General features: G+C 43.7%; 2 protein-coding genes across 16 annotated transcripts in view; one reads left to right on the top strand and one right to left on the bottom strand.

The window, feature by feature from the left end:
• IRAG1 (inositol 1,4,5-triphosphate receptor associated 1) overlaps positions 1–14,003 on the bottom strand; it is a 125,302-nt gene that overhangs the window by 47,786 nt on the left and 63,513 nt on the right. For 6 of the 15 annotated variants that reach the window (XR_011995337.1, XM_072727278.1, XM_072727282.1 and 3 more), the window contains 8 exons: positions 13,281–13,381; positions 12,073–12,143; positions 9,478–9,651; positions 8,857–8,934; positions 8,015–8,067; positions 7,761–7,808; positions 5,983–6,600; positions 4,065–4,143 (listed from right to left, as the gene is read on the bottom strand). Coding sequence is in view for 13 of the 15 variants with exons in the window: in XM_072727278.1 (XP_072583379.1) it covers positions 4,065–4,143; positions 5,983–6,600; positions 7,761–7,808; positions 8,015–8,067; positions 8,857–8,934; positions 9,478–9,651; positions 12,073–12,143; positions 13,281–13,381 (1,222 nt within the window). In the remaining 2 variants the exon portion in view is untranslated. Of the gene's footprint in view, positions 1–4,064; positions 4,144–5,982; positions 6,601–7,760; positions 7,809–8,014; positions 8,068–8,856; positions 9,119–9,477; positions 9,652–12,072; positions 12,144–13,280; positions 13,382–14,003 lie in introns of those variants that run through there. The other 9 variants (XR_011995338.1, XM_072727286.1, XM_026008253.2 and 6 more) reach the window with 3 other exon arrangements.
• Positions 1–14,003, top strand: part of LOC112927072 (uncharacterized) — a 118,818-nt gene that overhangs the window by 94,471 nt on the left and 10,344 nt on the right. The gene's annotated exons all lie outside the window — the stretch shown is intronic.

The following is a 14,003-nucleotide window of genomic DNA, read 5'->3' as shown; positions in this document are numbered from 1 at the left end:
TTCCTTAAAATAATAAAAATATAAAATAATATACTACTTATTTTATATATTTTTATATTTTATTACATATATCTTTTTCTACTTAGTAAGATAAATAATAAAATAATACATCTATTTAAGAATGAGCTGCAACATGGTCTCTTAAAGAAAAACCCTAAAACATCAGGGATCCCTGGGTGGCACAGCGGTTTAGCGCCTGCCTTTGGCCCAGGGCGCAATCCTGGAGATCCGGGATCGAATCCCATGTCAGGCTCCCAGTGCATGGAGCCTGCTTCTCCGTCTGCCTGTGTCTCTGCCTCTCTCTCTCTCTCTCTGTGTGACTATCATAAATAAATAAAAATTTAAAAAAAACCACTAAAACAGCTAGAAACAAGGCAAGTGTTCTCCTTGTCACCATTAGCATATTAGAGAATGTTGCCAAAGTAGAAAACAGACGGATACACAAAACAAGTACACGCACACATGCACAAACACACAACCAAGACTAACACTGAATTCAATAAAATAAAAATAACATTGTGGATTTGAAAAAGGCATTATGCACAGTGGTCAAGAGCCTCTGGCTATGGTCACATCTGGGTTCTGATCCTGGCTTCAGCAATTAATAACCATGTGAATTTAACCTTCCCAGGCCTCAATTTCCTCATTTGTAAAATGGGTACAGTAAGACCAGCCTTGTAGGGTTGTATGAGCATTAAGTGAAATATTATCAAATCTTTAGTCCAGTTCTTGGCATTCAGTAATCACTCTAGTTATAGTAATTGTGCTAATTAGTCACTGTAGTAATCCTTGTACCATTTGTTAATATATAAGAAACAAGTATAACACCAAGCAGCATTCATCTATGCCACTAGTTATTAGCTAGGAAAATCTAATGAAATTAAGAGTCTTCTTCATAAATAGGCAAAATATAAATCAAATAGAAAGTGCCCCAATAAGAAATGTGACAGACCTGTACAAAGAACTTCAAATCTTTTTGGAGGATAAAGAAAGGAAAACCTAGATTAATAGAGGGACAAATCATGTCTCCAAACGAGAACTAAATGTTTTCACAGTAAGTATTTTAAAAGTCTATAAATTATAAAACAAAAAGCACTAGGACAGTTCTTCTGGAACCAGTGTGTAGCTTTAAAGCAATTGTAATTAAAATGTTGTATAAAATGGTATAAATTTCACTTAAAGAAATAGGTAGGTAAGAAGCAAACTAGAAAAGACCTGTAATCCTTGAATCTTAGATTTAAGAGCCTTCTGAGGTCAGCTAGTCCAAGAGGGAACAGAGGTTGAAGGAACATATTTAAAGACTCTGCCAATTGGTTCCTGGACTGGGACATAAACTCAAATCTCCTGATTGTGTCCAGTTGCTCTTTCCATTATTTTGTGCTGAGTCTTTATATCTAGAACATAATGAATATTCTGAAAAAGAAAAGCAGTGAGAGAAAAGCAGCCTCACAGCATACTAGAATGTATTATAAGGCAGCAGTAATTAAAATGGTGTAGTACTGATCAGAATAAAACAGAACCAAGGGCTCAGAACTAGTGTTTGTTATATATATATATATATATATATATATATATATATATATATATATATTTGTTATATATATATTAAAAAATGTAGCATATGATTGTCTATGCCACAAAATAACAAGAAATATATATACCTTAAAATATTATTGAGGTTACAGGATCTTAAATCTCCAAACACCTAGATCTTAAAATAAATTCCACAGATATTAGCAAAACAGATATAAATAGGTTAAACTACAGATAAACTATTAGAAAATAGATTTGCTATCCCAGTTAAGGAGAGGTAATGTTTTTATAATGACTTAAATAATGAAAGACTTCTCAAAAGAAAAGATAGGCAAAGATGATTATAAAAACTTTATAGTTTCTCTAAAATAACAAAACTTGTTAAAAAGCAAAAAGTGATAGGATGAAAGAGTATTGAGAAAAAATACAAATCCAACAAGAGGATATAACATTTGTAAATACTTATGCACCCAACATAGTGCATAAATATATTTAATACAAATATTAACAGACCTAAAGGGAGAAATTTTCAGCAATACAATAATTTTAAGGGACTTTAATACCCCCCACTTTCATCAATGGCTAGATCATCCAGATGGAAAATCAATAGGGAAACACTGGCCTTACATGACACATCAAACCAGATGGACCTAACAGACATATACAGAACATTCTACCTAAGAGCAGAAGAATACATATTCTCTTCAAATGCACATAGAACATTCTCCAGAATAGATCATATGCTAGGGAACAAAACAAATCTCAATCAATTTAAGAAGACTGAAATTACATCAAGCATCTTTTACAACCATAATGGTATGATATTAGAAATCAATTCCAAAAGAAAAATATAGTCAATGAAAGATTAGTATCTATAGAGTTTACATATATTACCAACAAAAAACCTAAGTCCCAAATGGACACTTGGGCAAAGAGATGAAAGGCTAACATACCCAATACGGAAAAACAGAGTAAATAAATACTTAAAATGTTTAAATTTAAACTTGCTTGCCAGCAAATTAATTGAAGTAATAACAAAGTGGCATTTACTGATGATCTGATTCTTTTTATATTATGGCACATAAGGTGTAAAAGCAAAGAAAGTCCAGTGCTGGTAGTTCTTACAAGGAAGACTCCTCACTCAGTCTTTGTAGGTAGCATACATTGGAGGCAATTTGGCAAATGCAAATGTTTCTACACTTTGACCCACTGAATCTCAAGCCTGAGAATTTGTCCCAAGGAAATAACTTGAAGGAAGGAAGAAAAAAAACTATGAGTACAGAGCTGTTTAGAGGAGGGTGGTTAGTCATAGTTAAAAGAACTGTAAACACATAAAATACCCAACGTCATCAATGCATCAACATAAAAAGTATATCCATTGTATATGACAAATAGAAGGACAAGTCAAACTATATGGAATCAGTTATGACAGAAGTTTAAAAAGTAGAAACAGGAAGTTATAGCTATATAATCAAATCCGTTGTGAACAAATTATAAATATGGGTAAATACTAGAAAGAATAAAAATTGCTTCTTTCAGAATTCATGCGATTATAGGGCAAGTTTTTTTTTTTTTAATTAATTTTTATTGGTGTTCATTTACCAACATACAGAAAAACACCCAGTGCTCATCCCGTCAAGTGTCCACCTCAGTGGTAGGGCAAGTTTTAAGATAAATCTTGTCCTAGTGTTTTGAAGCTGCTTTAATAAGCAAATTAAAAATTAAAAGTGGAAAAGTATATCGCATCTTTTTAAAAGATTGCCTATAAAGATGGTTAATTTTCTTTAATTAGTACTTTACAGAAGTTGTTGGAAATTTTACTTCTGGGAATCTTGTTAATGTTGAATAGGTAGGTGTTAGTTAACTATATTTTGGATAAGGGCTTCCAACATAGTTGGAAGCACCCTATGCATGCTCATGTAACAATCCTTAAGCAGAAGGCTTCTGTGCTGACTGACCACAGGTAGCATGACCCATAGAAGAGTCGAGCCAGGAGATGGAGGGCAGGAGAGAGGCAGGAAATTCAAAGTCTTATTTTCGGAAGATGAGTCTAGCAGGGTGAGTGGGTGTGGACTTGCAGGGCCAGAAGGGAAAGGGCTGGGGTCTGACTTTGTGGTGACAGCAAATTGGAAAGCAAGAGATGACTCTAATGTCTTGAAAAGAGGAACTGTTCTATTTGGGTGACTTCCTGGGTGTGAAAGGAAAAGGAAGTGTCAAAAGTTGAGGCCTGGGTCACCCTTCCAGGCCTCCTAGGTACTAACAAGGCTCAGGGAGACAGGATCTAGAAGGGGGCTGATTGGGAAGAGACAAGTTTAGAGGTTCTCTGAGTAGGCAGGAAACATAATCTGATTCATTCATTTATCTGCAAATATTTACTGAGTGCCTGCTCCGTGTTTGGGCCACATTCACCACTGGGACAAAGGCCCTGACAGAAGTCTAGTGTTTACACGTTCACCTTCTTTGATCTGGTAAAAATGAATCCAGCCCTGGCCTGAGGAGAACATCTGTCCCTCTGTCCCGACCCCACTTACCTTTTTCCTGCTCAGCCGCTTCACTAAGTTCTGGAAGCTTGAGCCCCACTAAGTTCTGATTTCTTATCAGGATGTGCTCCTTTTTAGGAAAAGAAGAAAACATTTCAGATCATAACATCAGGCAGAACTCTTCTCTTGGTTGTGTTTTGTGGCTCTGTGACCACTCAGCCTCAGCCTCACATGGGAGGCACTAAGGGCAGCCACAATGGGGGGTGGGCAGTCATGACACGGTGACATATGAAAGGCACCTGGAAGACTGCTCCTCTCCCAGCCTGTAAAGGTGCCTGAAACCATACCATTAGCACCACGATCCTTGGGTTAAGAATCGTCCTTGGCATGGTCTGCCTTTCAAATGGGCCTTTGGGCCTCAGGGCAAATGAGCTCCAACCACACAGTGGCTGAGAGCTATACGACAAACAGAATTGGAGCCCCGGGCTCTGAAGACAGGATGGTCACCTGGATGTGTATGGAGCTTCTGCTGGAAGTGATCTTTGTTGAGTTCACGGCTGTGCTTCAAGTTGGGAAGAGCTTCCTGCCCTGTTGTTCAGAGCAGTGAATGCCCACTTCCGGGAGTGGAACAGCCAGGAGTTGTGACCTCTTACCCCCAGTTCCTCAGTGGGTGGTTATGGCATCCCTTGAGTTGTTAAAACTCTCCAGACACATGAGGCCTGAGAATTACTGCCCCACTATACTGCCTGGGGCCTCAGCAGTCAAGGCCCAGGAGAGATGGGGATGCTCAGTACCCATCAGGACCAGATCAGCACTTCCAATGTTTGACAGATCTCCTCGCACCTTGTGACTTGTGTTTGGGCGGGGGGTGGGGGTGTCAGCCTCCAGTGGTAGCAGGAGCCACTTGAGTGGTTTGTCCCCTGGTTAAAGAAGGAAAGGAAGGGCCACCAGAGGGTGCTCATGGTCCAAATGGTAGTAATTGGCCAGGGCCCTTTACCTGTTTCCTTAGCAGCTCCCTGGAGCCTCCAATTCAGAACATCATAGAAAGTTTCTGAATAGGAATGGTTTCTGAATAGGACACATTGCAATGTGTCCCTGCTAGCAAAGAAACCTCTTCACTTGTGCTTGATTGCTATCATGTACCTCTTTTCCTTCCCTATCTCACACCCATTCTGTAAGGGAACCACGGGAGCCTTGTCCAGTTCTAGCTGTGAGGGTACCAGGTCCCACCCCGTGGAGTCCCAGTTGCCTTGGCCTGTTGCTTAGGTTAGGTTTCTAGGGAAAAGGGGACTGGATAATGATTCCTTTGTCCTGCTAACTTCTTCTCACCCTCACACCCTATCTCTGTCCCCTACATTGCTGGATACTCCCAATCATCCCCTCAAAGGGTGGCTGTTCCATGAGAAACTACTGTGCCTGGTTTGATGGCCAGTGAAAGTTGGGGACATCACAGGCATTGGAAGAAATTCACCACAGGGGGAGCAGCCCCTCATGGCCATCCATTATACTTGAGGATAGATTTGAGGCCCTTTATTAACAGGCATCAGGAAGGAAAGCTCAGGGGCCTGACAAAGGGAAAAGCTATTCCATCCTTGCCCAGCTCCGTTCTAGGCATGACAAGGCACTCCATCAAGGGCTTCCTGTTTATGAGCTGTCAGCTCTGGCTAGAGGGAAAAACACAACCTGGTACTAGGGCCCATGTGCTCCTCCATATACCTGCCTTCCCCTTAAAATGTGGTTGTGTGTGGCAACTATGTCCCACTCTGACCTCCTCCCAGTAAAAGTACCCAAAACTAGAATTTATGAAGAAGATGCTGTGCAGTGGGCCTGGTTTATCAGAGTGGGGAAGTTTAGGGCCCCACAAGGCCCAAGTCCAGGCTAGAGCTGTCCTAGCAGCTCAGCCTAGAGGTCTTCAGCTCAGGGGGGACCTGAAGTGTACACCCTGCCCAGCTGGCCCTTAGGAACCCACCTCACGGAGCTTAGACAGTTTCTGCATCCGCACTGGTTGCACTTGTATCTGGAAGTCTTTGAGTCCAGGTGCCTTGGCCAACTTGCTGCCAGCTTTGCCTGAAAAACGCTTCTCTTCCTCTGCTAGAGGCAGCTTGGCAAGCACTTTCTGCAGCCGGGGGCCAGGTTCTTCAGGACCACTGTCCCAGGAGACCCCCCGCTGTAGAGGTGGCCGGGAAGCAGGGGGCCGCAGCTCAGCTTTGGAGCCAAATTTTGACACTGTCAGCTCTCCAGCTGTACCTTTTCCCTGGGGAATCAGGGGAGCCACCCCTCCAGAGCCCTGGGCTGGGCCTCTAGGCAGAGGGTTGCCCTCCTTGGCTGTCTTCAAAAGCGCCTTTCCTAGCTCATTTTCAGCAGAGCCAGGCTGAGGGCTATTCAGGGCCATTTTCCCACCACTGCCTATTCCAGAAGCTGGGCCTTTGGGAGTGGCCTCAGGGCACTGGAGGGGATCGCAGTTTTCCTTTTGTTCAATTGCAGTCTCTTTGGACTTCTCAATTGTGGGAGAATGAGGAGTCAGCTTGCCCGGAGACACTTTTCTCTGGTCATTCTGCTTTCGGTCAGCTAGCCCTTTGGAGACATTCTGAAAGAGACAAGGTAGAGCTAGGACTCTGAAGCAGACTGGAGAGGAAAGAGATGGGGCCACTCCCACTGCAGGACCTCTGTCCCACAGACCCTGCTAAGGTGTCTGTGTGTATATATATGCAGGTGTGTGCACTAAGTAGACAGGAAGGCTTCTCAGTCAAGTCTGAACTAGTAAAGGGGAGCCACAGACAAGCCTGAGGTCTATAAAACAGACAGGACAAGGAGACCTGCCATTCATAATCTTCCAAGAACCTCCCAAGGGCCAGGGGCTGTGGAGGACAGTGGAATAGAGGACAGCTTGGGTGCAGTCACAAATTTTGGCCTTGACTCAGTTGCCCCAATTTCTAGTCCTGACTCTTCCTGGCAAGGCCCTTAACTCTTAGGGACTCAGATTTTTCATCAGATTTATGAACCCTCTGAAATTATTGCAGATGTACAGGTGTATTTATGTAGGCATGTTGTACATCTTTTTCTGGAAAGAGAATCCATAGCTTTCAACAATTTCTCAGAGAGTTCCGTGATTCAAAAGAGGTTAAGGATCATTGTGATCAGGTGATTCTTGCAAAGGTAATATCTTACTACTCAGAAGTTCTAAGATTCTGTACTTTTATTTCCTGAAGGAAACCTGCTTTGTGAGAAGCCTGTAGATCTATGTCAGAGTATAGCTATGCTGTATGAGTTGTGAAATTCTCCCAGAGGACTCTAGCCTAGCCCCAATTCTAGATGAGATTGTATTTTAATGCTCCCCTCCACCTTGAGCACTTTGCTCTGAGCAGGGGTGGGGCCCTTCTAGTGTTCATCAGTAAGGATGAGGTTTTTCCAGGCTGCCTCCAAGAGGAATCTCAATCAGGAGCTGGAACTTTACTGTAATTTTCACTGGAGTGACAAAAGCAGCAGTCTTGCCTGACTATGGCCAGTGGCCTGAGTGAAGATACAGGATTATAGGGTTATAGTGAAAGTGACCCTCGCTGAATCTGCCTCCTTACCCCCTCCACTTTAGACTTCCAGTCACAATAAAACAGAGGAAACTTCTAGCTTCCCCGGCCTTGACCCTCCACTCATATACACCCACTTGTAGGCTGCTCAGGACCAGCCTGGGCTTTTGGAACAGTTTTTCCTACACCCAAATAATTAAAATGGAGCAGAGCTCACACTCACAGGCTCGCCGAGGTGTGGTGAAGAGACTTCGGCCTCATCCCCCTTCTGCTGGAGAAAGTAAACACAAGTCAGACAGCAATATGAAGAAACCATATCTCCTCTTGAAATACCCTCAAAGAGGGCCCTAGCAGTGGTATAGATGTTTTCCCCTCCCAACACCATCATCTCAATGGATTATGGAGGGCCTCTCAGGGGTTAAGGGGTGAGAAGAGAGACCAGTTGGCATAGGAAACCCCAGTCAGGGCCCCTGTTACCTGTGGTGGTGCTCCAGGCAAAGGGGACTGTGGGCCACTGCATTCATCCAAACCTGGAATGGCCCAGACACTGTTGAGTGATGTCTAGCACCCCAGCACTGTCAGCTGTCCCTTTAGCAAAAATACATCCACCTCCCCAGAATGTCCTCTCTTGGTTCTGTCAGGTCTGGTTGCCAGTCATGCCACCATTTGTTGAGTACCTTCCACATGTCAGGTGCTGTGGTGAGCCCTCATTTAATCAGCACAGAAACCACATGAGAAAACCAAGGCAGAGGGAAATCAAGGTGACACAGCCAGGAAGTATGAGCACTGGTAATAGAACCCAGGCTGCCTGGTCAGAGCCTGAGCTTGCTCCACAGCTCTAACAAGGGTAGGCTGTTATCCCGGGCACCATGCCCCTTTCTGAGCTGGATTGAGGGTGTGGCCCTGTACATAGTCTAATGAAAGGGAAAAACAACAACAACAACAAAAAAAGAGTGGCTCAAATAGAGCTTTTCTAAATAAGCTCTGAAGTGACCTCTCTGTGAGTCCTCTCTTAGCAGAGAAAGCACCAGTTGTAGCCCTTTTCCCACAACCTTGCCTCTGTCCTCACCTACCTAGCCTCATTCTGGGCTAGGCCTGTCTCCCCACACTAGCTCAAAATCCCAACAGAAAGTACATCCACCTCCTCAAAGGCACCCCAGCCAGGCCTAGCTAGGAGTCCTCTGGGGAGGAGGCCAAATAGGGGTCCTGACTAGAAAGCCTGCAAAATGGGATGCATCCTGGTCAGGTGAAGATGGGGCTCAGCTGGCACCCAAAGTTAAGAAGCCAGGGCAGGAAATGCCAGGGGTGCTGGACCTTACCAGGTGGTGTGGAGATAGTAAGTGAGTTGCTTTGAGAGGATGCCGGAGAAGTTCCGGGGCTGAGGTTCAGGGAAACAGCTGTGGAGACAGACACAAACTGGCCAGCATTCATGAAGGTTTATGACTTCAGCCTAACAAAGACATCCTTTCAGGTATTTCTGACCCCGGGAACTGGGACTCCTTCATCAGGTCAAGGGCTGATTCTGGACTGCCATATAAGGCTCCTACCACAGGAGCCATCCATGCAGGGTGGTCCAGGAACCTGTGCACAGAGGCATCACACAGGGATTTCTTTGTAGGATTCAGGGAGGGGGAACCCATGTTCAATTCATGGATAGCATATAGGCTGACATTTCTTGGTGAAACAAAGACACAATAAGCCCCAAAATGAAAAGCAGTTTCCTGGGCTAGAGTTGGATCAGTATGTTAGAGCTTTTGAAATAGGGTAAGATGCCCTCTCTTCACAAGATCCTCTCCACAAGAATCAGTCCTCCTGAGGCCTAGAGTTCTGGGGGTAGGCAACTCAAAGGTCACCCCTTGGAAGCAGGGCTCCCACTACAACTGGCCCTCCCCATCCCTCCACTACATCTCAGAGGGACTCAGGGCACCTGTACATCCTACCTGATGGGGAGTCTCCGGGGCCGCTCCTGGACTTCCTCCCGCGGCGGGTCAGGAATCGTTCACTCACCGACTTGGCTTCTTCCAGCAGCGCCAGGTTTTTCTTCTTGTCCTCTTCTGAGATGCTGATATCTGGCAGCTGGTCATTGACCAGGTCAATAATGTGCCCTGCAGGGTCTGCAGTGGGAGGATGAACTCAGGGTGAGAGTCACTGAATCCTTGGCCCCTCACACCTTAGCTCAAGGAAGCTGCCCAGCGGGAACTCAGCCAAACGTCAGCGCAATGCCTAGCTGGGGAGACAGGGCTGCTTCAACAGGTTTGTAGACTGTGGCTGTGGCAGGTCCTTTGTAACAAATGGTCATAAAGCCATCTATGTTCTCAGTACTGTCCTAAACCCTGCCCTTCGGTAGGGCCATCAGGAGCTCCACCTCCATGCTGTTTCCCTAGTGTATTCTTCTTTCAAGTCTCTCTTTTTTTCAACAGGCTAGTGAGCTTAAGATATGTGGATAAAGGGAGCACTCCAAAGATCATGGCCACCTTCCCTCCCTTTTTTCCTCTACTTGCACTCTCTACCCCCATCCGTCTCCGTGCATCTTCTCTAGCAGCCCTTCTTTGGGTGAATGACACCACTTTCCCCGGCTGCTCAGAAACATGGGAGTCACTCCACACTCCTGCCTCAATCTCTTCACATCCCACCGAATGGTCATCAAGTCCTGATCGTCATTTACCTCAGAAATATCCCTGGAACTTGTGCCTCCTCTCCATTCTTGTTCCTTAGATCTTACCTGTACAATTACAACAGCCACTTCATAGGTCCTCTACCTTTATGCTATCCCCTTTATCCATCTTCCATTGCCTATCAGAGTGACCTTTCTAAGAGTCGTATCTGACCTTGCACTTCACCTGCCTCTCATCAGGATTCCTCATGGTCCCTAGTCATGTGCAAGTGCCAAACTGGGCCCAGCACCTTTGCTCATGCCACATACTTCTAAGGCTCTTCCCCACCCCCTCAGTGGTGAGCAGCTCTCACTGTGCCTCTCTAGCCTCCTTTCCCCCTTTTACTTTTCATAGCTCCCCAGTTTGCATTGGGTGAAACCCCTCTGAGTTTCAATTCTGTTAGTTAGGAAGGAGTTAAACCCTATCGCCCCACCTCACCCCAGCCTTGGCCAGCCAATGAGCTCAATCCCCCTGGCCACTGTGATTGGCTCAGGGATGGCCATGGGAGGCCAAGGAGAGACATGTCAGGAGTTGTGTTAAGTACACAGGAAGAGGCACTCTCTTTCCACTCATGGTACATAAGTCTGGAGTTGCTGGTACCATTTGCCAAAAAAGAAAACTAACACATGAAAGGAAACTTGAGAGATGGGCTGAGCCAACTGCTAATGACCCAGCTTCAGCACCTGGATTCAGCACTCCTTGAAACCACAAGCCTTGGCTTTTATTTATTTTTATGTATGTATGTAATTTTAGTGTAAGTTAGTTTGAGTTAGGTTTCTATCATTTGAAAGAGTCCTGACTAATACACACAGCAAAGCATTCAGTTGCTCTGGTTTGGCTCCTGCTCCCCCACCATATTGTTTCTTGAACCCAGAATCCCTTTTCTTCCTCTTGTCTATCTATCCAACTTCCTAAGGCATAACTCAAATACTCTCTTTTCTGGACTACCTACCCAGCCTTCCCCCTATTTAGACAGAATTGGTCCCCTTCTAGCCTCAGTTTCCCTAGCACTTCTGTGAAGGGCCATATAATATAGTATCCTGATTGTATCTGTTCACTTCTCAGTCTCTTCATAGACTATGAGCAACATGAAGGCAGAGACCAAATCTGTATCATATCTGTGTTCCGATGGTCCAGAACAGACCCTGAGAAACTATTTGGAGAATGAGCTGGTGATTGGGGCAGCAATTGCATTCTATTAGATCTTTGCTTATGCAACCAAACGGCAGAGTGGGGACTGTAACATGGCTTGGATCTTTCCCTCCTGTACTATTGCATCTTCTGGTGGGATCTACATTCATCCTGAGGAAGAAAACAGGCTCTATCACCACCGACACCAGCTGCCATGGGGCTTCAGACAGCACTGGGGGGGAAAGGGAGATGCTCAGCACCCCCTAGCCCCACATGCATTATATCCCTGAGAAACAAAGCAAGCGGCTATTTAAAAGCCACGTAGTCATCACTGTTCTTTTTTTTTTTATTAGTTTTTTAATTTTTTTTTTTTTTTAGCCATAACTGCTCTTAGAGAAAGAAAAAAAAGGCACTTGCCTACCTGAATGTGGGCCTTTCTAGCAGGAGATAGAGAGCTCTGACCCCTGTACCCCAGAATTGAGCCTCACCCTGCTGTTCTGCCTCTTTGACTTCCTCATCTTTCTCTTCATCTCTTGGCCAAAATAAATTAAAATTAGATATATTTCTTTTGGGCTTAAACACAGAGGGACAGACTGACTTTGCCTTCTTGGGCTCATGATATAGACTTGCCTGAGAATTAGGAGAGGGAAGGAGCTGAGTTGCCAGATCTCAGTCTTCCTGCTCAAACATACCTTCAGCTGGACCCTTATCTCTGGTTGCAGAAATAAGATAAATTGGACTAGCCCTTACCTACAGAAGTTAGCGAAGCTGTAGAAACCTTCAAGTGTCGGTGAGAAAGTCTCCTGTGGGGACTGTGAGCTCTGAAAGACAGAACAGAATCATTTTTCTAAGAAAATTTGTCCACAGCTTGTAAATAGGTAAATAGATACCTATATATTCTTTCAAAGTCATCCTAGAGCATCATTTTACAAGCTTATCTAAGCTTGAGAACTTGTTAGAAGTGCAAATTCTCAGGTTCCAACCCAGATCAACTGGATTAGAAACTCTGGAGGGTGAAGCCCAGCCATCCATGATTGAACATATCCCCCCAGGTGATTCTGATGCTTGCTAAAGTTTTTGAAACACTGTCCTAAGGAAATATAACTCTATTTATTGTTCATTTGGGCCCAGACTCTAAATGAACATCTAACTATAGAAAACTCATAAGATATGAATAATTGGTAGAGATGTAGATGATTTCTGTTGGGGAAGAAAGATAAAAACAAGGTTTCATTGCCTTCTGGAGTATTAACCTATTTTATATTGAACTTAGCAATCTTATTCCAGCATTCTTTTCCTCCCCACTGATATGCACTTCCATTTCTTGTATCCTCTTTTGAACTAACTTTTTTATCTTGGTTATCCTGATGATTTCCTCATCAATGAGTTAAATAAATCTTTGACATATGTTCACTGCATATTTGTATAAGAATGATCTTTGTAGCTTTTTGAAAATTATACTTAGACAATCTCACTCCAGCTAGACCAATGCATATGCTAGATGCTAGTGCTGTGTCAAACTGAGGCAGTGATATCCCCGTGTATAGTAGCCAATGCCTCTCCAAAGTGATCATCTTCCACACAGGACCAACACTGACCAGGGGCAGGATTCTCCAGTTGTGAGATCAAAGACTCCTATCTCTCAGGTCCATTTGCAAATATCTGGGCAGTTATTATAGGAAACTGCCCTGCTATGACTCATGCCTAAAGGCTAGCAAAGTACAAAGGACCAAATACAGGAAAAGAAAAATATTTTTTTTAAAGAAAAATAATTTTGGAAAGAAAGATAATGGACAAATCCCAAACTCTTGCTCTCATTTGGAAAAATTGCTTGATTCTATTTCATCAATAAAATGATCAAGAAAGAAGGTTTGTAAAAACTATATTTAGCTATCTAAGCTTCATGTGCTAGGTAATATTGCTCTTCACAGCACAAAGATTAGGCACATGGGATATACCTGTTGACCAGGTTTTTGTCAGTTTCTCCTTCCGGCAAGCTGGCATCCCCAGTCAGGACAATGGTAGGTGGACTGCAGGATGTTCCTGCAGTGTGAGGGCTCTGGTGGTTCAGAACAAAAACATAGATGGAGTTAGCCTTAGGATGGCAGAACCTTCCAGGAGCAGGAGCTAGAGCATTTACTCTAGTATCATTACGCTCAGATCATCTTGATAAGGGTTGAGTGTAGTTTATTTGGATTATTTAGGGGGAAAAATGGAAAAAAAGAAAGAAAAAAGACAATTACTTCTTCATTCTCCAGCAGGCATTCACTAGGTATAACATGGTCTACTTTTCATGAACTAAGATTCGGGAACCTCTAAGCCATCCCTGGTTAGTCTTACTAACAATCTAGGAAAAGAATGGTGTAGAGGCCTCAGGCTGCAGCCAGACAGGCTGGGGAAGGAGACCAGGAGAACAGGTGGTGGCACCCACAGATTCTTGATATACAGTGAGATCCCACATTTGGGTAATCGTGACATTTTGATAAAGATGATTTGTTTAATGGTTCATGGAATATGCAGTTTAAGTTGTGTAACCTTGAAAAATGTTTATCTGAATAAATACACATTTTTTAAATTAGAGCAAAAGTTATTAGCTGGTCTTTAGATTTTTGAGGTATTTCAAAGTCACTAAACAAAACAAAACTAACAGCAAACATGGAAGAGTCCTTCTATTCCAGGTT

The sequence above is a fragment of the Vulpes vulpes genome, chromosome 11 (assembly GCF_048418805.1).
Source record: "Vulpes vulpes isolate BD-2025 chromosome 11, VulVul3, whole genome shotgun sequence".
Lineage (NCBI taxonomy): Eukaryota > Metazoa > Chordata > Mammalia > Carnivora > Canidae > Vulpes > Vulpes vulpes.
Note: the sequence above shows the minus strand (reverse complement) of the source record. Positions and strands in the feature narration are given on the sequence as shown.